The 25,417-nt window shown below is 44.3% G+C and overlaps 1 protein-coding gene across 1 annotated transcript in view; it reads left to right on the top strand.

The window, feature by feature from the left end:
• The window catches only part of MYO5B (myosin VB), a 144,451-nt gene that overhangs the window by 92,893 nt on the left and 26,141 nt on the right, over positions 1-25,417 (top strand). The window contains exons 19-27 of the mRNA XM_054283409.1: positions 3,277-3,388; positions 4,870-5,081; positions 6,840-6,996; positions 10,322-10,561; positions 15,350-15,589; positions 20,459-20,543; positions 21,925-22,073; positions 22,827-22,946; positions 24,035-24,172. Coding sequence (XP_054139384.1) covers positions 3,277-3,388; positions 4,870-5,081; positions 6,840-6,996; positions 10,322-10,561; positions 15,350-15,589; positions 20,459-20,543; positions 21,925-22,073; positions 22,827-22,946; positions 24,035-24,172 — 1,453 coding nt within the window. The remainder of the gene's footprint in view (positions 1-3,276; positions 3,389-4,869; positions 5,082-6,839; positions 6,997-10,321; positions 10,562-15,349; positions 15,590-20,458; positions 20,544-21,924; positions 22,074-22,826; positions 22,947-24,034; positions 24,173-25,417) is intronic.

The raw sequence follows: 25,417 nt of genomic DNA, 5'->3' as shown, positions 1-25,417 counted from the left end.
AGATCTGTTTTTTATTTGATACCTGTCCACAAGTTGAACTGAGGTGTACCCTTCCCATGGTCTTTCCTGACCTGCTAAGCTGTGGGGTAACACAGCACATCCTTTGTCTCCTGCTGGGAGTCAGTGTGTGGCTTGGCAAGTATGAATGAATTTTCTTTTTTTGTTTTCATGTTTGTTTTTGTTTTCCCTTTTAAAATGAAGGCATTGTACCTAAAAAAAAAAAAAAAAGTATGTGCAGAAAAGTAATTTTAAAAGTGCATGTACAACAAAGCACTGAGCTTCAGTATTTCTGCACTGGAGAAATCTCCCTTGCAGGGCTGGGGGATCATGTTTGTTTCTCTCCCAGCAGATAGTTGTAAGGAAATTTTATACAGCTTTGAGCCTCGAGTGGTTCAATGAGGCATGTTACATTAAACCTGAGTGCTTTAATTGTTCCTTTCTCCGGGGAGGATTCTGTAGCAGCACCTATGAACCCCTGCAGCTTTCTTTTGCTGATGAACTGGGATGGCAAATATCCCAGCGAAACTCCTGTTGTGGCACAGATTTTGTCATGATGCCCATGGACAATAATTCAGGAGCAGTGTGGTGTCAGGGCTGTCATTCCCTGATAAATCAGAGTGGTGAGAGCACAAGGGAGGCAGTTCAGTGCCCTGGGGCTCAGCGTGGGGCTGTGAACCTCTGGGACATGTGGGGCTGTGGATGCCACCAGTCCTGTGAACACCTTGGCAGAAACCAGGGAATGTATTCTCTGACTCTTCCAATGTCTCATGTGAGACTTACTCCTGAAAAGTGAGTAATTTTTATTAAGGATGGACATGGAAAATAATTTTTTTCTGCCTTGGGAAATGAGAATGACAGGCTCTGGAGGAAGACCCACTGTGCAGTGACCTATGATTTATTTTTAAGGAATTCCTGCAGGTGTCTGACTCTTGCTTGTGGGCAGCTGTGGGATCTCCATCTCTGCTGTGGTCCTGGAAGATGATGGATTTTACTTTGTGCCCAGCTTGGACCTGTGCCCTGAGTTTCATGTTCTGCCTCTTCACCATCTGCCCTTAGCTGGAAGAGCCTGGGTGGCACCTGCAGGGTGATTTTTTTTCTCCAGATATCAGCAGTTAATAATGCCAGTGCCTGAGCTGACTCTGGCAGGTTAATGGGAATACTCCTTCCTTCTCTCTTCCCTCCTCCCAAGCTTTCCCTGGCTTGAGCAGTACCCGAGCCAGCCTCGTGTGCTTGGCTGGGTGCCTCGGGCTCCGCATGCTCTGCTTCTCCTCTCAGGTTTGATTTGGAGCTGTGTAAACCCTGGGCATGCTTGAAATGAAAATGGATTTTATTTGCACAATGCAAAATGGGAAACGTAATTATAAAACAGAGGTGCTGGGAAAGCAAAGAGGAGGCAAGTTTAAGGTAAACCTTACAGGACACAAGCCTGTAGTCTTGCATAATCTTTGTGCTCAAGTTTTCCCTCCCCAGAGGGAGCTCCCTATAGCTGTCATCTTAGTTTTTTTAGTGGTGATCCAGCACTTTTGGTTATTTGAGGGTGGGTAGCTGTAGCTGCCTGGCCTCAGGACTAGCCCATGGAGACAGAGATTGAATCAGCACTAAATCTGGCTGTTCCAGAGCCAATCTGAGCATTCTGAGCATGGGAAATCCTTTCATCACAGTGGCCTTCATGCTTTTGCCCCGACAAGATCTCCATTTTACCTTTGGCTTTAGGTGCAATCCCAAGGGTATTCTGGTTTTTGCCAGTCCCTTTATTTTTTACTAGTTGTGTCCTGGGTGCTGTGTGTCCATGCAGGAGTTACATGTGGTTTGCCAGTCCACCTTTTTTTCCCATTTGCTCTCTTCATTCCCTTTGCAAACATTTCCTTTTACTGTACTCTTTTCAATGAAAAAAAAGCATTGGCTTTCCTCCCCTTTTCTGAAGTGGCACAAAACTCTGTTGGCTGTGTGTTTTGAAATCAGCAATATGCCTGTCTTAGCAAATACCACAGCTTCCAGCCTTCAAGGTGTTTCATGAGAGATACCAGCAGCTGGAGTAGATGATTGTGCAGGTCCCTTCCGACTGAACAGTTTTGTTTCATGATGCATTTTGTAGAGCTGGCAGCTGTGACTGCTCAGGTGGTCTCACTCAGCCTCACCACTGCAAACTGGCCACGACCTGTCACAAGCAATGCTCTGGCCCTTTCAGTTTATTTTCCCTCCCACACTCTTAATCCCTGGAATTGTAAAAATAGGAAGAATTTGGTGCAGTAATGCAAAAAGTTAAGGTGGACATGGGGCCTCTGGGTGAAGAGAATGTTTCTGTGTGGCAGCTCTTCACAGTTTGTTCTCGTCCTGGTTGCCAGAGCATCCCTGCAGGTAAGGATCAGGCTCACAGGTGGTTTTGTTGAGTGAGGGCAGAAATCAAATCCTCTGTGATTCTCTCCAGTCTCTCTTTGATGCTTGTTACGCGTATTTTGTTGAAGTATCAATGATCATTCTGGACATTGCTGGAAAAGTTTAGTGTTAATTAAAATCTCAGGTTTTGAGGGATTTATAAGTCACTGTGTTAATTTAGAGAAGGCTGAAACTTGGCAGATGCTGAAGCAATTTCAGGATCGCAGTCTGCATCTATCACCAACAGCAGGAGATGATATTTCTAGCAGCAGGATACAGTGCTCTAATTCCTTCAATTAGCATTGCCTGTTTGGAGGCTTTGCTGCTGGAGACAGTGAGGCATCTTCCAAGGGGCTGCTTTGTCTTTCCAGAGCCAAAAGATTTTGTGTTTGTTTGAAGGGTGTCAGTCGCAGACCTCAAGACGGAGCAATTAGGGAGTAGGTTGAAATTAGTATTCAGCAGAGTTTGGGAACACAAAAACCGAAGAATTTCTATTTGATTCATTTTCTACAACTTTATGAAGATTGCTGTTTAATTTTTATTTTTGGGTAAACAAGAGATCCATGATTTTTCCCAAGTTAGCTTCTCCTTTCTGACAGGAGCAGCATTGTTGCATTTGAGTGGTAAAGAGCAGCAGATTGGGAAGCACATCAGGGGTGAGAGCAGGGTGATCTGTGGCCTCTCTGTTCCAGGCTGGAAAGGCCACATGGTCATTCAGCATCTGAGATTGGGGCCAAGCTGGGGGTGAGTAGCTCCTTTTGGAGTTGGTCCATGCTGAGGGTTGTGGTGAGAAATCCCTTGAAATATTGCACACTTTGGCTCATCTATGACTCCAAGCACTTTATTTTAGTGAAGCAGTGCCCAGCATGCAGACTAACCCAGCGTGTGCTTTGCTTTCAGGTGGTCCTACCCTGACTTTTTCAATAGGTACCGTGTGCTTATGAACAAGAGACACCTCTCTAAGAACGACACGAAGCAGATCTGTCAGACCCTGCTGAAAGACCTCATTAAGGTGAGCTGGGACCAGATCTTTGTCACTGATGCTAAAAGCACAGAACACATGGCTTTGTTGTGGCCTGAAATTGCTCCAGCTTCACCTGCTGCATGTGCAGGTGCTTCTCCACCCCAGGCAGCCTGGGAGTTTTCCCAAAATGAGGGAGTCTTGCAAAGAGGTGGCAGGAGCATGGGATTTCTTAGTTCTGGTCAAGAGGAGTGAATCATTTCAGTGCTGGTGAAGTCCAGAGTTTTCTGTCACTGGCTGGGCATGAATGACTGGCCATTTCTAAAAAATGTGTCCCCCCATCCCCTCCTTCTTCTTTTGTCTAGCCACAGCTGGAGCACTTTTCAGGGGTCCACCCTGGGACCATGAACCTTAGTCAGTCATTAATTGACTCTTTGCACAAATGAGTAAGGGAAAAGTGCAGTAAATGCCTTTTCTTGATGTGTGGGAGACTTTCATTGGCCCTATGTGGAAAAAAACATCCTGCAGACTGGGACTTCTTTACCACAAACAAGTCAGAAGATTTTGCCACCTCGCCTTACCAAAACTTTACTGCTTGCTTGTATGCATTATTTTTAAATTGCAAATGTGCATGCAAAGGTTTCTTGCTGTTGAGTGGCTCAGAATGTGGCCAGCACCTTAGACAGGTTTTAATGCTTGATCTCTTGTTTTCCTGTGGGGTTTTGAGGAATTAACCCAATTGGGTTCCTCTTTTTGCTTTTTGCACCCAGTGTTACCCTTGGCTGCAGAGCCTTTTGCAGCGCATGTATGACTTTGTAGGTCTAAACATTAATCTTTTCAAAAAAGAAATATTTTTCTTGAAGTGCTGTGGTGTTGCATTTCTAGTCTGGTGTAGTGGAAGGCATCCCTGCTCATGGCAGGGAGGTTGGATATATGTGAGGTTTAAGGTCCCTTCCAACCTAAACAATTCTGTGATTTCTTTATGTAAGTAAAAACCAACAAATAACAAAAGACCAAATCCAAACAAAACCTCCAACCCCCCCCCAAACAAGCAAACAAACAAACCCAAAACAAAATAAACCCCAAATAAACTCCTGCACCACAAAAAACCAAAACCAAACAACAAAAAAACCCCAGAACAGCTAAGCAAAAAAATCCACAAAACACAAAAACCCAACCCAAAACCTCTTCAAAATTGTGCAACTATATGGAGTTCAAGACTGAATCCTAGTGCTGCTTTCCTTAATGGGTGTGTAGATGCTCAAGTGTAGTAAGTCTAGTAATATCGAATAATGTCTAATAAGTCTAATAATCTAATATATCTAATAATGGAGTCTAATAATATCTTCATTACCCCATAATATCTTCATTTAAGATAAGTACCCAGTTAAGAAGAGACATGAGTTGATAAATTTGATTCAAAGTAGTGTTTTTACTCTGCATGTACTGATCAACTTAGACTGAAAACAAAAAGAAAAAAAAAAGTGATGTTTACCTCAATTAAATATAATTTCCTTTATGCTTTTGAAAAGGATCCAGACAAGTTCCAGTTTGGCCGTACCAAGATCTTTTTCCGTGCAGGCCAGGTGGCATATCTGGAGAAGCTGCGTGCAGATAAGTTCAGAGCTGCCACCATCATGATCCAGAAGACAGTGCGGGGCTGGCTGCAGAGGGCCAGGTACCAGCGGCTGAGGCGAGCCACCCTCGCCCTGCAGCGCTACACCCGCGGGCACCAGGCACGCAGGTGGGTCCTGGGCAGCCTCAGAGGGGGCAGCTGGGGAGCCAAGGGTGGAAACACCTCTGTTTTCAATCGGTTGCATCTTGGGGGTTTCATATCAGGAGCTTTGGAAATGCTCTGTTCGCTTGAAAGCAAGATGCGTAACGCGCATGTGGGTAACGCTGTGGTGAGAGTTTCTAAAAAGGCTCTAAAGGGCTAAAGTTGGGACTTATTTCTGGCCCCTCAATCTGGCTTTATTTAGGGGCAAAATATCAAAATTATTTGTCTCAAACTGGTTTCATATTTACGTTAGTTTAATTTCTAGGTTCTGAGCTAAGGTCATAGCACAGACAATCTGGTTGTAATGAGGTGACTACAGTGCTCTGAAGGGTTTAGGTGAAAGTGTTTCACAGAACTAATATTTTCCTGGGGCTGCCTTTGGTAGAGGGCATTTGGATCAGCCAGGGAAGAGCTGCTTAGTTGGTATGCACTCCTCCCCTGCAGGGACAAGGTTTGTGTCTCCTGATATCCAGGGGGAGTTCTCAGGATTGATTGGCTGTATCCTTTGTAATGAGGAAAATCACTCTAAATCACTGGCAGGGGGGCTGTGTACAGTAGATAATAAAAGAGCCTCATGTTAACTGTTTCTGTGCAGGAGCCATTGTGACAGTGGCTTGCTGGGGATTCTGTAGGTAGCACTGTGCTGGAGGGTGGGTACCTGGTGGCAGGTGTGGGATGGATGTGAGGGAGGAGTGACGCAATGGAACAGCATCCCAACACACTGGCCACCTTCCTTCTTGTGGCCCTTCTTCAAGCCAGACAATCAGCAGAAGAACATCAGAGATACTAGCTGAATTTGTGGTGTTGTTTGTGATTGTGTAAGGGGTTGATGTCAGGGAGAATCAGCTGCTGCAGAGTTTCTCCTACATAATTTTTTAGTTCCCCTCTTGGTGCAGGGTTTGTAGGGTGGGATGGCATCTGAGTAACTACTGTCTCTTTTTGGAGACGGACCATCCCTTATCCTCTTCAGGAAGCCCTGCATCAGTGGGTCCTAATGAGAAACCATTTGCCTCAATCAAAGGAATATATAAACCAATCTGATGTGGCTCTTCATTTTGATGCACTTTTCACAAAATAAAAGAAGTGGATCAAATTTCTGTATAATGCTGCATGCTGAGAGCAATAAATGAATCATAAATCTAGCAAAACAAGCTAATTATCAAATTTAATGGAGAGTTTATGGGCATTTATTAACCGGTGTAAAAGCAAATTGAACATGAGTTCAGCTGGAGAATGGGAGCAACATGGTGCTGAGCTGACCACATCCCTCATTATTTACTGTCTCTGAATGGCTCGAGGCTCTGCTCAGGAATGTTGCCAAAGCAGTGCACACCAGTTTAAATGTCAAATCAATTTGCTGCTGTTTTCACTGAGTCAGTAGTGTGCTTTTTATAGTCAGGGAGGTGATGGAGCCAACCTGGGTGCTGGTTAGAGCACGGATGCAAGGCAGAGAGCTCAAACCAAGGAAAACCTGGGGAATACTTGGGTTTAGTGCTGTTTGGGAGCAATGGGGTGTGTTGATCTGTGGTTCCAGTGCTCCTGGGTTCAATGGCTGCTGTCTGATAGCATGGAGGCTTTCTTAGCCCAGCTGTTGGGGTGGTCTTTCCTGAATACTACCAAGCCACATTGGACAAAAACTTACCTCTCCCCCTGGTTTAAAACTTACTGCATCAGAAGAAAAGTTGAGTTTATGTTCCCTGCTTACCCTCCTCCTGTGCCCTGCAGGCTTTTCCAGCACCTGAGGAGGACGAGGGCTGCCATCATCCTGCAGAAGCAGTACCGAATGCTGCGGATGCGCCGGGCCTTCCTGAGGGTCCGCAGCGCCACCCTCACCATCCAGGCTTTTGCTCGGGGCATGTTTGTCAGGAGGATTTACCGCCAGGTACACCCCCAGGAGGGTCTTTGCATGAGGAAAGAACCTTTATGTTTATTTCTGCGGTGTGTTTGTTGTGGCGGTGTTGATGCTTGTGAAGCTGACAGCCCCCAGTGTTGCCAGAGGACCGAGGGTGATGGTGAGCTTTGCTATTTAGAGCTGTGCGAGCAAAAAACGTTTTGGCAGCAGCACCTCAGCAGAGCAGCTAAATGGAGTTGGTCACTGTGGTGCCAGGAGGTGTTGTGGAGATGTGGAAATGTCATTTGGTCTAACTTATGCTCTGCTGAAACCTCCCCATCCCACTGAGTGTGTGTCGGAGCTGCATGCAGGGGCTGCTCCCCATAGTGTAAGAAGACAAGGAGGGTCTGTCATGGAAGGCAGTAAGTCATTTATTGATAGAAATATCTCTTTTATTAGGTCTCTCCTTTACCTTTCTGTGTTAAACCTGGAGCAGGACACAAAAGATGTAGAGTTACAAGACAGCAGTGATACAGTGATAGGTCATTGAATCCTGTGGCGGTTTGGGTGTAAGGGAACCTTAAAGATCACCTCATTCCACCCCTGCCATGGGCAGGGACACCTTCCAGTATGCCAGGTTACTCCAAGCCCTGTTCAGTTTGGTCTTGGTTGCTTCCAGGGATCCAGGGACAGCCAAAGATTCTCTGGAAAACCTGTGCCAAGGCATTGCCGCCCTCACAGCCAGCAATTCCTTCCCAATATCCCATCTAACTCTGCCCTCTGGCGATGGGAAGCCATTGCCCTTTGTCCTGTTCCCTCATCACTTGTCCAGAGTGTTTCTCCAGCTACTCTCTGTCAGGAAACTGAGAATAGCTTTGGACAATCTTCTGTCTACTCCTCACACCCAGCAATGTGTTGGTAGTTACCTAAACTGGTGCTTAACTGGGTTGTGGGGTACTCCAAGAACTGAGAAGGATCAAGAGGGGAAAGCCTGTTCTTGGAAATAATTGAAATTACCTGGACACCTGGTGACCTCCCAGAGAGACCGGGGCTGTCCTTTGAGACACAGCAGCTGGTGATAAGGAATTTGTGCTGTCACTGCTGTTTCAGCATCTGTTTTTTAAAGTGGAAGCTTCTGCAGAGGAGGCAGCTGATCCAGCAGTTAAACTCTCTGATATTCCAGGCCACCCAAATCTTAACAAGGTGTAGAAGTTGTCTGAAGGCTAGGCCTCTCTAATCTGAGTGTCCTTAATCTCTGGAGCACCTGGGTATAGGTTTTAGATAAAAGTATTGGTTCCAGTGCATGTTCAGTGACAGATGCAGGGCAGTGGGTGATGATCTGTGGGATGAGGGCATGCCCAGTGCTCACCCAAAAATTTTCTGTAAAGCTGAAATAAGTTCCCAAGGCAATGCAATGGGGTTTCTTCTACCTCTTTGGGCATCCATAGCTTTCCCCATTTATGAAAGACGAGACTGGAGACATATAAAGCTCATTTCACAGTCATTCTTGCTGCATCTTAAATTCATACAATCCCTTTATTCTGAATTAAAATTTGCAACTGCAAAGAAAGCCTTAGGGTGAAACAAAATATTTATAAGAGAAGTTGATAGGATAACCTTTTCTGAGACAACTTAACCCAAACTAACAACAATAAAGTGTCTTGTAATCTTCAAATTCTCCTATTTATTTCCTTAGCAGACTGAAGCATAAGGAAGCTATTAACAACATGCTGTTTGTATCTATAAAATGTCAGCCTTCAATTTTAGAGAGCAAAATTGAACTGCCACTGACTGACAAGATAGCTGTAAATTTTGGGGAAGAAATCCAATGCAAACATGCTGGAAATTTCATGAAAACAGATAAAAATAACTACTAATTGAACTGTGCTAGAGAAGTAGCTGCACACTGTAGTGAAAGGACTCATAGTTTTATCTGAAGGTTATCCACATGATATGAAATCCCATCAGGACAGCATTTATCTGCAGTAAAAATTATCATAATGCAGAGGCAGAACACAGGAAAAAAAACCTACAGATCTGGTCTGGTGATGTCTGATGCTGAGGGGACAGTGAGTTCATTGCTGAGTGTTGGTGTGTCTGTTAATGAGTGTTTACTCTGGAGCTGTGGCTCTGGTGGATCTCAGTACTCTTCTGAGGTGGTCCACAAAGTCACACTTGAGCCCAGATGTCACCTGCTCCCACTAAGTCCTCACAACCAGGATCATATCCCCTCATGTCACTGGACAAGCAGGTCTTTACTTTGAGACCAAGCAGGCTCCTAGGAGAGGTGTCCTGCCTGCATCCATTGAGAACAGTGCCTGTCCATGGAGGAGGGTGCAAAACCACAGCCTCCATTTCCAGCCATCAGCACCTGCATCTTCTAGGACATTCCTTGGAGGAGAAGCCCTTCCAGTTTGGGAAGTGTTTAATGTTTATTGCCACCAAACCAGAGTTCCTGTATAGGTGACCTTCCGGGAATGGCCTTAAGCTGAAGGAAAGTAGATTTAGAGAAGATATTGGGAAGGCTGTGAGGGTGGGGAGGCCCTGGCACAGGTTTCCCAGCGGAACTGTCTCAGGACTTTAGCTGCACAGAGTGACCTCGAGATGCGTTAGAAAGTCTCTTTTCCCAGCCCAGTGGTCGAAGAAGGAGTCAGAACCCTTCAGTTCTTGGTCTCAAGGTTATTTATTGTATTTTATCTATAAAATTCTTTCTCCTGACCTGCCGAGGTCCACTCAGCAGGACAGACAGAGGCACTCTGCCTGCCCCCAGGGAGGTGTTATCTTTTTACACTAAAAACTACATGTACAATATTTATAATTACTTCCCAATGCCTATCGCCTTTGTTAGCTTCTACTCTAAACCAATCTAAAAGTGCCAATATCACAGCAGAAGATGGAGGCCAAGAAGAAGAAGGAGAAAGGCTGGACACACCCAGATTAATCCATCCTGGCCTCTGAACCCCCATTCTAAAAACCCCAAAAAATATATTTTTCACCCTATGACAAACTGATTATTATTCTACTTAGACTTTTGTGGCTTACAGATCCTCATATAAGGATAATTTTTTCCATGGGTCCTAAGTAAGGTCACAGGTGTCTTTGGCTCTGTGCCAGGGTCTCTGAGCCCTCTGGCAGGGGACCTGGCAACCCAGGACAGCCAAAGGAATGTCCTGAATTCTGGCACAACTGGATCCCTGGAAATTTCCAAGGCCAGGTTGGACAGAGCTTGGAGCACCTTGGTCTCGTGGAAGTGTCATCATCCGCCACCTGCCCATGGTGGATGATCTTTAGAGTCCCTCCAACCCAAAACATTCTGGGGTTCCACAATTCCATGCCTTCCCTCTGTTGACCGCCCTATTGTGGCCGTGTTTTGCAGATGCTGATGGAGCACAAGGCCACCATCCTGCAGAAGTACACCCGGGGCTGGCTGGCCCGCGCGCGGCTCCGCCGGGCCCAGGCCGCCGCCGTGGTGCTGCAGTGCCACTGGCGGCGCCTCAGGGCCCGGCGCCAGCTCCAGGCCCTCCGCATCGAGGCCCGCTCAGCAGAGCACCTCAAGAAGCTCAACATCGGCATGGAGAAAAAGGTGGTGCAGCTGCAGAGGAAGGTGGATGAGCAGGTACGTCCCGGGCTGTGCAGGGACAGGCCTGGCCCAGCTGCCGCTTTGGGCCTGCCCGTGTCGTGTGGGAAGGGCCGTTGTGAAAAACGCCAGTCACTTGTTTTTGAAATGTTAAAAGGGTAATAGTAATAAAGTGGCTATAAAAATAGCAATATAAATAGAGTAATGAAAATTTGATCAGTTGGGATTAGGACAATACAAGACAAATAAGAAGAGTTATGGACAGTCTGGGTACCTTTTCTGGGCAAAATAAGCCCGTAAAAGGACACACATTAACAGAGGATTAACCCTTAAAAACAACAGCCCGTTGTATATTCATCCACCTCATACGTGATGCATAAATTTCATTCAAACAAAGGATTCTGTCTGGTCAGTGTCACTTCTTCCTCTTAATCCTAATGGCATCTTCAGGGCTGAGCAAGGCAGGAAGAAGTTAGTTTCTTCTGATAAGAGAGCAATAAATGCTCTTTCTCTGAAAGATGTAGGTGTCCTATGGCTGCTATCTTGATGCAAGTCCTTTCTTTAAAAAAGTATCTTACATAGCATAGTTTCTGTTTTAACACTGTGTTATAATCTAAAATTATATTTAACACACTACTAAAAAAATTAATACAGCATAACTTTCTGACATAACACATATAATATTGATTTTAATATTTGGAAAAAGCCAATCATATAATACACATTTTTCACAGTCGTGTTGGTGGCAGCCGAGCATTTGTAAGGGTGGGACACAGCCTGCTCCAAGCTGCAATGGAATTGTTGTGGGGACTACCCAGCAGGGCTCAGAGGGGGAAAACAGAACAGCAGTTTTAGAAAGTGCTGCTTGAAAACCCAAGCCAGCTCCACGTGGCATCCAATGTCACGGGTTTGGGGCTGAATTGCCCTGCTGTGCTTTTTGCTCTGTGGGCACTGAGTGTGCAGAGTGTGTGCCACCACTGGCATTGTGAACTGTGTGTCTTGGGAGTCACATTCCCTGGAAGATAAACAGCAATTTGGGTAAATACTTTGTGTTACTGGACACAACAATTCTCCAGAAGTAACGGGAGGGTAAGATGGTGTGATGTGACAGATCCCTGTGTGGCATGAGTTAATGACCTTACAGTGACTCTTTGATCACAAGGGTGTTTTCTTCAGTAGCCATTTGCCATTAATAAGCTGCAGAATAATGGTTTGCTTTTACAGACATAGCAGAATAATTTTTTTACCTACTAATGTGTGTAAATTACTTTGTTAAATACTTTCTGTGTTGCTGTAAAAGGAATTGAGGGGTGATCATGAGAAATGCTGAGTGGGGCCTAGTTGTATTGACTAATATCAACAGGGAAATTCATATCTACTTGTACCCTTAAACTGAATTTTTACAGGTAGGAGAACATCCTCTTCAACTGGGATTACCCTTTATTTGTAGCACCAGTTTGTGATTATTCCAGTTTATCATTCTGAGATGTTGTCAGAAACCCTTGTCCATCCCACATGGTTCATTCACCAGCTGAAATCTCCCCACCCCAGTGAGACAGGAGCAGTCCTGTATTGGGAGTGATGACAAGTGGCTCTGTGTTGGCTCAGACATGCAGAGTCAGGACACACAGGGGTTACATTGCTGTGGTCACCCTCACTGCAGTGTTAATTGGCTGCAGTGCATTAACTGCACCACAGCAGGGTCCAACTGCACCACAGCAGGTTCCAACTTCCAGACCCTGGTATTTAATTTTAAAATGCCAATTTCCATACTTAGATTTTGCTAGCAGTAGCTTAGGAATGGGAAACTTTCAAAATAAAGTTTGAAAGGTATGACCTTTCATCCAGGAGGTATTTTAGTGGAATTGAATAGGAAGAGTCATTCCAGGTCGAGATAATTTGGGCTGAACTCATTAAAAGAGTGTGAACATCAGTGTTGGATCTGCTGAGCAGTTGGGCTTGACACTGGAACATCAGTAGTATTTTATTGTTTGTATTTTCCCCTATTTCCTTGCTAGGAGAAGTGTGGCAGTGGAACAGTAAAGGAAAAAACCAACATTTGGTTAGCACTGGCTTTTCTGTCATGGGTTATGAAAGCAGCAGAAGGATCTGCTTTAGGGAAGGAGTCATGGAGAGCTTTTAACCAGGCAGAAATAATGGTCTCGAGCCCATCTTGCTCTCCCTCAGTCTCTCCACAGACCATTTTGTAGGAGTTTCTTTGATGCTTCCTGTGTATCTTTTGCAGGAAAGAATTCCTGCTCTGGGTTACATGTGGTGGTCTGTCCAGAGAGCTGAATTTAACCACCCTTCCAGGGCTGCCAGGTTTCTCTGGGATGCTTTGGAAGTGCTGAGGAGCATTGTTCCAGCAGATTCTCTTCTCAGTGCACTGAATCTTTTTCCTGGCACGGCGCATTTGCAGTATCATCGTTTCCCTGAAGGATCTTGCTTTCAGTCCTTGCTAATCTATAAACACAACCTTTGAAAATACCAATTAACTTTACAAGAAAGACAAAAGCATATAGCAGGTAACCTGGAGAGCTGCAGTTGTGTTGTTTTTTTTTGAGTAGCTGTGGAAGAAAATGTTTCTATTTCTGCTACTTTAGCTCATGCATGAGTAGAGATGCAATCCTCCGTGTGCCCCTAAGGAAGAGATCTTTCTTTGAAAACATTAAAACCTATTATTGTACATCAGCCTCGGCTCAGATGCTCTGGCATCTGTAACTGGAATCATTTAATTAGGTTTTTTAATCAGTGAGGGATTTTTTGCACACAGAGGAAAGATTTTGATCTATTTTGCTGCAAAACATCCTCACTGGAGCACTTTCTTTTCTATTTACATTGGACCAATTCCTTCTCTTTTTTTTTTCTGGGTTTTTTTTTTCTTTTTCCTTCAGGTAATTTTCTTTAAATCTGTTGGAATTGCCTGAGACACTTACAAGGCATGTGCCTAATTTAGTGTTGCATGTTCTTGCAGCCAATATTTAGACACACTGTGAGCTCTCTACACTCTCTCTGCAAGCGCTACTATCTCTGAGCATTTTTGTGAATAAAACTAGTTTGGGTAAGAAGCTGAGGAATTTGTTACATCTACCTTTGGTAGCAAAATAAATTGGGTTTTTTTCACAGAGCCTGGGTTGAAACCAGGACTGTCTCAAATCTGCAGGACTGGATAATGGTTGAAAATAAAGCAAGTTCAAATTAAATAGGGTCTGTTGAGCAATCTCTGATTGCAGTGGGGAAGAACCCTGTAAATGCTCTCTCATGTCAGTAGTTTTTAATAAAACAACCCAGAACCATTCCTGTGCATTTATCTTGTATTTGCATGAAAATCTTGGTTGGGTGCTGTGTAAAACCATGGACATAAGGTTCTGAAAATGCATTTATTTGGAAATAACTTCAGAGCCCCTGCTCTGGAGCCAGCCTGGCACAGCTGGGGCTGCTCAGCTGCACCAGAGAAGCTCCAGGGACACCTCAGAGCCCCTGCCAGGGCCTGCAGGGGCTCCAGGAGAGCTGCACAGCCCCTGGGGACAAGGCAGGCAGGGACAGCACCCAGGCAATGGCTCCCACTGCCAGAGGGCAGGGACAGATTTTGGCAGATTGGGAATTAGGAATTGCTGGCTGGGAGGGTGGGCAGGCCCTGGCCCAGGGTGCCCAGAGCAGCTGTGGCTGCCCCTGGATCCCTGGCAGTGCCCCAGGCCAGGCTGGATGGGGCTGGGAGCAGCCTGGGACAGTGGGAGCTGTCCCTGCCCATGGCAGGGAACATGATGTCCCTTCCAGCTCAAATCCTTCTAGGATTCTATGAAATACCTTTGGTCATGCTGAAATTCTAATTTCCTAATATGATACAAATGCTGAATATTGATGTTCATTAATAATTCATTACTAGGGAACAACGAAGAAAATGTTACTATGGCTCATTTACTTGTTTTTTTCATTTGAGATGTGTCTTTATCTTGCTTCAGAGCACTGAGATGCAATGAGAGGGGGTGCTTTGGGACGTCACCTTAATAGGGGCCAGAAGGATGATCAGAGCATACTTTAAAAACCAGAATGCATTTTAAGTTTCAAAATTCTTCTTGTGGTATCAAGCTTATCTACCCAAAGTCAGCACAGCTTATGTGGTAGGCATTTAATAATGCTCTCGGTTTTTGGCCTGGTGATGCCTGATAATGATGATGTTTTATTAGTCACAATGTGATGCCCATTGAATTTGATTTGAAGCCCAAAATTCAGCTAAGTCTGCTGAATTTTCAGCTCTCAAAACTGGGGAGAAAATCAGTGCTAAGTGCTGGAAGTGAAAATCTGAGCAAATGAAAGGATGGCTGAGCTGGCATATGACTTAAAACTGGAGTTTGGGGAGCTCCTTGTGCTTGAAGCTGCAGTTCTGCATTGTCACTCCAGGTTTGTGCAGGTATGGGATTCAGGAATAGCAGGGTAAACTGCAAAAGGAATATTACAAAGGCCCCCAAAACTGCATACCAATCATATTAAGCAATGCTGTTTGGAAGCTGTAGTAAAAGTGTAGTATTTTGGTTTGGTTGCAAGTGCTACCAAGAGTTATTTGCCTTTTCTCTGAGTGATATCAGCTTAGTACCGATTTGACAATGCTTCTGTAATGGTTGCCAAAATCTTATTGAGCTTTTGTCACAGTTTAGAAATAGCTTTTAGCTTTATGAGCTTCATTAGGATATGCACGGGAACGTTTGTTATTGTGGGTCTGTCACCCACGGTGCTTGGGGATTTGAGCGGTTACTTTTTTAGCGCATCACTGCGTGCACTGATGTCATTTGTGCTCTTGTCTTCTTCTTCCTGGGATGCTGGCTGCAGAACAAGGAGAACAAGCTTCTGAATGAGCAGCTGTCCATGCTGACATCAGCCCACTCCTCGGAGGTGGAGAAGCTGAAGAAGGAGCTGCAGCAGTACCAGCAGACCCAGCAGGGCGATGGCAAGCAGCTCCTTAGCCTGCAGGAGGAGACGGAGCGGCTGCGGATGGAGCTGGAGAGGGCTCACAGCGAGAGGGAGGTGCTGGAGGACAGCCACGGCAAGGAGAGGGACCTGCTGAGGAAGGTACGTCTGTCTGTCTGTCTGTCTGTCCGTCTGTCTGTCTGTCCGCCGCAGGTTGTCTCCTGCAGGTGGCCGTGCTGGTGAGAGCTCGCTCTTCAGAGCTCTGAAGGGGAGTGTCTGTTCTTTGAGTGTTATTTCTGCTGCTGAACGCCCCTGGGATTTGCAACAGCTTCTGGAGCAGGACAGGTGGACATCCCTGCAGGAGCAGTGGCTGCCTTGTGTCAGGACAACCCGCCCTGATGCCTTTTGTGCTGCCAGCCACAAGGAAACACCCCAAACTAAACACATCTGGAAATCAGGATGCCTAATAACCATGAACATCATGGAATCACAGAGTTGTAAAGGTTGAAAAAGACCTGTAAAATCACCAAGCCCCACCCTCAGCCCACCACCACCATGCTCAGCACTAAGCCATGTCCTCAAGTGCCACGTTTGTGTGGTTTTTGAATACTTCCAGGGCTGGTGACTCTACCACTGCCCAGAGCAGTCTGTTCCAATGCTTTACAAGCCTTTCAGTGAAAAAAAAATTATCCAATATCCTATCTAAACCTGCCCTGGCACAACTTGAAGCTGCTTTTCTTGTCATGAGATTCATGTAAATGCCAGAGCTTCATGTGTATACAGCGATTCCTCATGGTGCGTAATGCAAATTACTGGGGAGGTCTGTAACAGCTGCTCCAAATATTAGGAAGGTGTAAATATTCCTCACCCCAGCCCAGGATGGGACACAAGGCTCAGTTTCTGACATAGCTGGTGGTGTAGGTATGCACAGAGCATGACCTATGTGAGGACCAACTTCTCTCCCTGAGGAGAGGCACTGCTCCAGCAACAGCTGCTGGTTGTTACGGTCTTTTATGGCATTTGGAGCTGGGATATACACAAAATAGATTTTTTTTTTTCCTTCCTCCTTCATGCAAATCCAAAGAATATCCTGGTTTGGAAGGGACGCACAAGGACAATCAAGTGCAGCAATCCTGTTCTTTATCTCTTGGGGTGGGAGCAGTCCAGCACTGCCACCATTACACAAGAAGTCATTCTAGTGGGAGGAAGAGATTTCAGAATGTAAAGTTTGTTTTGCAAATAGCAAAGATGGACCTTTTGCCCTGAATTTCTTCACTGAGCAGATTAATTCTGAATAACACCCGTTCTCTTTACCTGAGGCACTGACATGAGAGTTCAGTGTCCTTCTGCAAATGCTTGTGGCTGCTCAAGTTAAATCCATGATATCTCTTCCGCATCAGAAATTGAATTGAATCCTTGATCTTGCAATTGGAAAGAATTTAGGGATTTTCTACTCAGTAAATTACAAAGGAAAAACTGTTGCAGCTGTTGTTCTAGAACAGTACTTGGTGTGTGACAACCTGAAGATGAGTCACTTTTGGAAATTTAAAAAAAAAAAAAAGAGAAAGAAAAGCCTGGGATTAGCTGTGTTATTATTACAGTGGAAGAATGTCCTTATGAGGCTCTTCTAGGGCACTTCACACAGCACCATTGCTGTGTGAACCTCCCCTCGAGGCTGAGCCCTCAGGTGGTGGGTTTGGCTGAGAAGCTGTGGTGAAGGACTGTGGTCAGGGTGATTTACCCCAAACCTCTGGCATGACTCAAATGCACTTTTGGATGTGCTTCTCAAAGAGATGAACGGTCTGTACACTTGCTGTCCTTGGCTGGACCAAGAGAGCTGCCAGGTGATCACTTGCTCCACTCCTTGCACTTGTGGTGCACCACACAGGGACATGTGAAACAAGTGATTTCCTTTTAAAATTATAATATTCTTTTTGGCACAGGGCTCTGTTCATTAGCTGGGTGCAGCACAGGCTTTTAGGGCCTGAAAGGATGCCTGATTTTAAGGGTGATGCAGCTGGGGATAAACTGTGTCTCTTTGTTCTTGATTGCAAATCGCCTTTGAGCACTTGGATGGAAGGTTGGATTAATCACTGAAGAAATGCTTTTAAAAAGCATGAAAACAAAGCAGAAGATTTCCCTTGTTGTAAAAGTGCCTACAGCAGAGCAAATACTGTGCATTTCACCATGAAAATAGACGTTTTAATTATAAAACATTTCTAATGGTGCAGACTCCTATTTCTGGCATTAGCTTTACATTGCTCCCTTCAGTTCCTTGTAAGTGGGAAGAGGGAGAGGACCTGTTTCCTTCCTGAAAATATTAATTTATCCAGAACACTTCCAAAGAAAAATTCTGGGAAGAGATTTTTGAGTTTTTCTAATATCTGCTAGAAGCTGGGAAGCATCATGAAATTAAATTCAGGTGAGAAGCAGTTTTTGCCTTCAGTATCAAGAGGACCCCATGGGCATGGTTGTAGTGGGATAGATTCTCAAAGACATCTCACTTCTGAGTGAGACTGAGATGAGCCTTTAAATTTTCTGAAGCTCCTGCAAATCCATGTCAGTTATGATTTAGTTAATGAAAAAAAGTCCTTTAATCTCTTCATCACAGCTATTCTGTCTAAGTCCTTAGTTTTAGAAGAGCTCTTTTTTTTTAATTTTATGATTAAGTTTGAAACATCTGGGTAAGTACCAACAGCTCCTTCCAGGTCTTTTGGTAGCACCTATTCTTCTTGCTTGGGAGCTAGGATAATTCACAGCCTGGCCAGGAATTTCATTAGGAAAGTACCAAATGCCATCATCCTTTCCTTACAAGACTGGGGGAGGGTGGGAGGCAGACCTTATGAGCAGGCTGTTCCAGGGAGACACTTAGATAAGAGCTGCAGCCATCACAAGGGCTCCCTGCTCAGCATCTTCCACAGAAATCTTTCAAAGCAGGTGCTCTTGCATTTGAAGCACCTCCACAGATCTGTTTCCTGTGGAAAGAGAAGCAGAAGGTACAAAAGTTGTTCGTGTAGGTATCAGGGATGGAGTTGGTGCTGCTTCGCCATTGGGTGGACCATTCATGTTCCCACAGGGCTTGGTTACACACGGGTTTTGATCTCTGAGCTTATTCCTGTTTCATGTAGAAACAGGAATGCAGAAAAATCCAGTGGCTTAAGAGAACATCTTAAAAATATCTCTACCCAACCTGGATCAGAAATTTTAAAATCTGGGAATAATTGTTGTGGATTCTGTTAAGTCTTGCTCTTCCAAATATATGCTCTCAGCACAGTTGAGAATACTCAAGATTTTTGTCCAGTTTTGTTTTCCAACCATCATAGCTTTGGGCAGAGAATTCCTTGTCACCATCCAATAAAAAGCATTAGAAAAATAATCCCACTGTTTTTAATCTTTTCCTGATGGGACAAACAAGTAGAGCTCCATTGCTCCATTGCTGTCCCATTGCAGCACAGGTTTTCCTTCCATTCCATCACTACTGTATCTCTTCTCCAATTTTAAAAAAGTTTTTCCTACCTTGAAGACGCTAGTGCTGATCTAATGGCAGATGTGATTTATGGTGAAGGAGTGCAGTTGGTTTTGGAATATTGGAATTTTGGAATATTAAAATCTTGGCTCAGTTCACAGCATTTAAAACACTAGTAGCTCTGTATGCTTAAATTGTGGGGTTTTTCACTTTCTAGTTGAACATCCAGACTCCAGCCTTCTAGGAGAGGTGCAGACAGATGTAATGCAGAGAGCTGGAGTAAATTAACAGGGAGAGTAATGAGTGGGGAGGTTTTTCAGTTTGTGCATGGAACAGACTGATTCAGTTGTGACTTACATGAAAATATTCACTGTGCTTTTTTCCTCATCATTAGCATGTATCTGGCATAGCCAGTGTTTGATAAAATGCCTTAATTTGAACATGCTTGTGTGGAAGACTGAAATCTGTGCTGGGAATGCACGCCAGCTGGGCTGTCTATAAATTTAATCTAGTGGTGACAGCAAAATTATTACTCTTGGGCTCTGGAAACTCTTATTATGGTGTTTACATTGTTGTTTATCGTTGGTGCCTTGAGTTCCTTCTGCTGTGTGTAGCTGTTTCCTAAGCAGTGGCTACAGGAAGTGCAGGAGCAGGCATAGGGGATGACACGTGCTGGGATGATGTGTGTTCTCCCCCTGACAGCAGCAGAATCATCCTGCTTCGCTGTGGCAGCGTATTTCACTTGACAATATGATGGTTGTGTGTTTTGAGATAACGCTGTTGAATGCACCAGAATTCAGGAAGCTGAATAATGTTCCAGGATTAGTTGCTGCCAGCATCAGCCCAGCCTTGCAGTTGTTACAAGTGAAAATAGCATTTTTCAGGATTCAGTTCCTGTTCTCATTATTTTTTACGAGGCAATTGTTGTTAATAGTTGCTAAATATGCTGCTGTTGTATTGCCAAGAGCCCTGGTACATGTCATTCCTCGCTGTACCAGGGGTTCTCTGGTTGTGGGAAGCACTGAAGTGACTCATCGTGCTACATGGATTGGGTACAATAAAGTTTAAAAAGCCTGATCTATTCACTCAGCTCACATTCACTGTGTCCATCTCAGCTCCTGAAGTGCTACATCTCTGGGAACAATCAGCAGATTTATTTCCCCAGCAGCTGTGACTCGGTGCTGTGACTTGAGGACAATGATGAAGCCCATTGAAATCTAAAAATAAACCTCTGATTTGATGACCTGATCACTTCCAAGAGCTTTGCTCCTGCAGGTCGTGGCCACCAAGTCCAGCTGCTCAGTATTTTGTAAGATTCTGCTGAAAATGTAGATTTAAGGGAGAAGTGCACTCAGGAAAGGGAAATTTATTCACTTTTGTAGCAGTGCATTTCCCGTGTGTTTCTGCTGCTGGTATACAAAGGATAAGTGGCAAAGCACAGGGGAACAGATCTCTTAAAGAGCAAAGAGAGGCCGAACAAAGCCCCCTGTCTCCTGCCAGGTGAAATTAATCCCTGCAGGAGCCCTGCCCTGCAGCCAGCAGTAACTCTCTGCCTTGTTCCCCAGCGTATCTGTGACCTGGAAGAAGAAAACGCTCTCCTGAAGCAGGAAAAAGAGGAGCTCAACAGCAGGATCCTCTGTCAGTCTGAAGGTAGGAAAAACTGCCTATGGCATTGTCATGCCTCCATTAGACAAGGGCTTAATTTTCTCCCCTGAAACTAATTTTCCCTGCCTTGAAAAGTGCTAATCTTCCTGTGACCCTTTCCTGGTGGCTTTTGTCTCTGTTTTGTTGTGCAGGTAGTTGTGTTTGTGCTGTTCTACTGCATGAACAGAGCTACTTGCACAATGGGTAAGGCAGAGGCCAGTTTAATAGGTGAAATACAGAATAAAGTACCTAGCAAGGCTTTTTAGTTCAGTTATGTTAAAGCATTTCATGCAGACAGTGTGGGAGGCAGTGAAGCTGATGGAGTAGGGAATAGCTGTATCCCAAGAATAATTAATAAAGGATCCAAGGGGCAGCACAATTCACATTATTGAGCTGTGGCAAAGGATTTGTCTAGTGTGACAAAAGCCGGTGTTTTTTAAAAGCAGAGACTTACTGACAAGTCGTACATAGGGGAAGCAACCTGGGAAGATCCCATTTCATGAAAGGAACTCTCCTGCATGTATTGAGCTTTTCTATTTTTTTGTCATCCTTTTCAGCTTTGATTTTGCAGCAGGATTCACAAAGGTCATCCTGCTGTGGATGTAACTACCACTGCTCTGTGGTACTTGTGAAGTGCCTTTTGCTCCTAGCCTAACACAAAACAGAAGAATGAAGATGACATATTAAGAAGAGACTTGCTGCAAATATTTATTCATCCTTTGCAGGATGCTTTTGGAGCATTTAAGATGGGAGAAAGGAAGAGGAGAGGGTTGATTTGTTGTTCACCCATTTAAAACAGCACATGGGCTACATTTGCCAGGTTCCTCAGGAAGAGAAGGGACCAGGTTTGGTTCCAGAGGGGAGTTTTTAACAAATAACTGAATTTATTTGGATCTAAACTTCTTTGAACCCCCACAATCTTGCCATGGTAAATGTTTGATGATGACATGAGGAAGAGCTGCTGTTGTTGATTTGCTCCTACGCCGAAGCTGCTGGTGGGAAGTAGGCAGGGAAGTTTTAATATAAAGCAAGTACCACTTTTCAATCCAAATGTATTTCTGTACCGTGCTGGGCTTTTCTTAAGTGGGTTTATGGCTGGTCCATGGGAGCTAGAGCCACAGTTAAATAACAGTTTGTAGGCACTGGAGACTTCTCTTTAACTCAAGGCAAAGGATTGCTCTGCAAACAGAAGAGCTCAAGCTGTTTCAAATATTGAGGAGACAAATACAGATTATAATAGTCTCTAAATATTATTGAATACTTACATGTGTTTTAAAGGCTCTTGGCAAGGAATATTTTTTTCATTAGTTGTTGTTCCACATGTTTAAAAAAGCTTGTTTCTCAGCTAAAGTTCATAATTTTTTTTTCCCCCCTTCTTATTTTAAAGATGAATTTGCACGAAACACAGTTGAGGAAAATATGCAGATGAAGAAAGAGCTGGAAGAAGAGAGATCTCGTTATCAGAACCTAGTAAAAGAGTATGCAAGTCTGGAGCAGAGATATGACAACTTGAGGGATGAAATGACTATTTTTAAGGTAATTAAACTGGAATTATCCCTGTTCCCTTGTGCCCTGGACCTGATGTTGGTGCCTGGATAATGTGGCTTACTCACCCCCAAAACATTTAATAGAACTGTCATTAGTGGGAAGTTTCTGCTTGATATTTCTAAGGATATCCATTTGCACTGGAGCCAAACCTTTTGTGTACCTTGCAAGAGGAGCTTGGTCTTCCATGCTTCTCTGTGAAATGCTTACAGATGTCTGTGAACCTCAGCAAAAGCTGGGTCATGCTTGTTGTTTTGCTTTTGTGTCAGTGATGTTCATGTGTAGGTATTGGGTTAAAAAAGCAAACAAACAAAACCTCCAGCAATTTGACTTCAGAATTTCAAAAGCCAGAGTTTTTAGGTTCAGCATTGCTAAAGTGTTAGAAAAACTGTTGAAAATCAGAGTGCTGCTGGATTTGATGGAATTCTGAGTGTTTTAAAGAGAGTCCTGGAGGGTTCTGTCAGCAGCACAACCTTGAGCTCAGATTTGCATGTTCACACTTACCAGGCATCTAGTGTCATGAAGAGCCTTTAATTCATGTAGAATTTTTAAGCTGGGCTTCTATATCTTTTGCACTTTGAAGTGTTAATATGAATTTTAAGGGTAGGGCATTAAAACTTAGAACATGTAATTCTCTGTAAGGTAACTTAAGTATATAGCCACATATTTGCTCTAAAGAAGGAACACTTGGAGAGGAGTCCTTTAACACTGGGTGCTTTATATGTCTGCACTGTTTCTTGGCAGCAAGCACCAGGGCACAGGAGAAACCCATCCAACCAGAGCAGCTTGGAGTCTGATTCCAACAACCCGTCCATCTGCACCTCTGAGATCGGGGACACCGAGGATGTGATACAGCAGGTGGAGGTACAGCAAATGAGGAGGGAGGGCAGGGGAGCCCTGCTCTGGGCGTGATGGGTGTGGGGTCTGCAGCACAGGGGGCAGTGCAGCCTGGACAGTGAGGTGGGATGGATGAAATTGATTCCATGCTGTAGAAACGCATCGTTAATTGTGTGAGAGGGACTGCAGGGTTGTGGTGCTCTGGCAAATTCTACTTGTTTGCAGCATCAGGCCTCTAAAAATAATACAGTGCTGTCTTTGGGCCGTACCAGCTTGAGGACTGATGAAAATTCATCACAGCAGTTACACCCAGTGCTGATGGATCATGACTGTATCATGATCCCTCTCTGCAAGGACGCCAGAATTCATTGGCCTCTTGCCCCGAGCATTTTCATTCCCATGCATCTTCATGGATGCTTTGCTGGCCAGCACAGCCCTGCAATCAAATCAACAGTCTCCAAATGCAGAAAAGAGCAGCACAAATTATTCCTTGGCTATCAAGAATCCTGTGGAAAAGGGAAATGTGTTTTTTATTTACACAGTGTAGGCTGCTTTTTAAACTCCACTTTTCTGACTCTTGAGTACTTACGGGTGTTCAGTATCCCTAAGGTCAGCTCTACCCTTGCAGGACCATAGTTTGTGTCCCAATACACACCTGCAGAAGCCCCCATTTCCCTCTGCTGGCTGCTGCATTAACTTGTTTTGATATTCTTGAACAGCTCTGAAAGCATTTTCTGAAGTCAAAATAATCAGTATTGACAATGCTTTGATATAAAATATTCCAGGTGAAGCAGTTAAAAAACCCCAACAAATAAACACGTGACTAAAAGGGACAATTTTGATGTTCTTACTTGCATCACCTACTTATCTGTTGGGCTGTCAAGCATTCAGTGATGTATCAAAACAAGTCAGGTATTTTATTGACACTAAATATAGATGTTTAGAATGTGGATTTGCTTTTTGGAAGTACATGTGTTTCTTAGGATGCTCTTGTTCCTGGCTGTGGCTGATGTACATCTGACATACACAGTCAGTGTGCATCTGGCACTGTGCATGGATATAAAACTTGACACTGAAGTCTTCTCTTTTTTTCCCTCCCTCCTGTTCTTCTCCAGGAGATTGGGATGGAGAAAGCAGCCATGGACATGACCCTCTTCCTAAAGCTACAGAAGCGAGTGAGGGAGCTTGAGCTGGAGAGGAAGAAGTTGCAAGCCCAGCTGGAGAAAAAGGAGCAAGAGAGCAAGAAATCCCAGGCAAGAGGCATCTTTTCATGGATACTAATATTTCATATTTGTAACTGGCTTTCCTTGATTGCCTGAGGCCACATGATGTAGGAATTTAGCTTTGGGAGTGACAAGTTCAACATAAGAGGCTACAAATCCATCTGGAAAATGGAGATAAACTTTTTTTTTTGTCCACTAAGGACAATTGGACAGGAGAACTGCTTTATTTATTTGTTTAAACAAACTGATTATAACATATTTAGGGCAGTATCTTAAGCTTCTTGAAAGCAATGAAATGTGGAATCAATTTTGGCACACGTTATTCCACCAGCACTGACCCTGTGTCTCACGTGTGGTGCCCTGCATGTTCAACAACCCTCCCTTTTTGATGATTCCTTTTATTCAAGCACTTCTTTGCTGTCCTGACTTCCCTCCATCCAGCAGTGTGTGGCATGAACTGGAAAGCACTTCACACCCATGTCAGTCAGGCTGGTGTCCCCATTTTGGTTTTATCATCATCTCTGTGTTTTGGTTAGGTTTTTTCCCTCAGTAATGATCATAGAGAGGAATACAGGTTAAAAGTAGTGTAGTAAATCAGAAATATCAGGGTAGCTGTTAGGAGAATGGGTTCTTAATTTCTGTTGCAAGGCAGGGAAGTCTTTTGCTGCATTCTTCGTTCCTTGTGAAAAAAAAAACCACCAAAAAAACAAACAAAAAACAACCTCAAACTTCCTAAAATTTGAGTTGCTTGCTTGAAAACAAATTAAACACATGTATATTTAAAAAATTAAGGTTACTGGAAGCCCAGTGGTAACTCAGAGGGCAGGAATCTGTGAGTCTGAAAATACAGCTCTCTAGGTGGTGGTGAGCTGACTTCCGGGCTGGGGGGTTTCAATAGCAGATCTCTTGAATGTGCTTTCCCTGCCATCTGTAGCCAAGGCTCTGTGGCTTCTCAGAGGCCAGAGTGTGCTATGAAACAGCAGTGCTGCTGTGTGCTTGGTGCCCTGAAGCACTGCTCTTTTACAAATTGCTGGGCAAATGCCATCCCTCTTGGTTGCATATTTGGAATTTCTGGGGCTCCTGTTGCTTTGTTTGGGAATTATTTTCATTATTACTCTCCAGTGTGAGATCAGTGTACCTTAGAACAAATGCAATAGGAGACTCAACAAAATCATCAACAGTAATTATTTACTTGCTTCACTAGATATCCTTATTGATCACCCCTAGCAATTTGCAGGGAAGACATGAAACGGGAGACTTCCCCAGCCTCTCATT

The sequence above is a fragment of the Melozone crissalis genome, unplaced genomic scaffold (genome assembly GCF_028551555.1).
Source record: "Melozone crissalis strain CALT ecotype California unplaced genomic scaffold, PUWL_Pcris_2 ptg000036l_1, whole genome shotgun sequence".
Lineage (NCBI taxonomy): Eukaryota > Metazoa > Chordata > Aves > Passeriformes > Passerellidae > Melozone > Melozone crissalis.
This window is presented reverse-complemented; position numbering and strand designations above follow the sequence as displayed.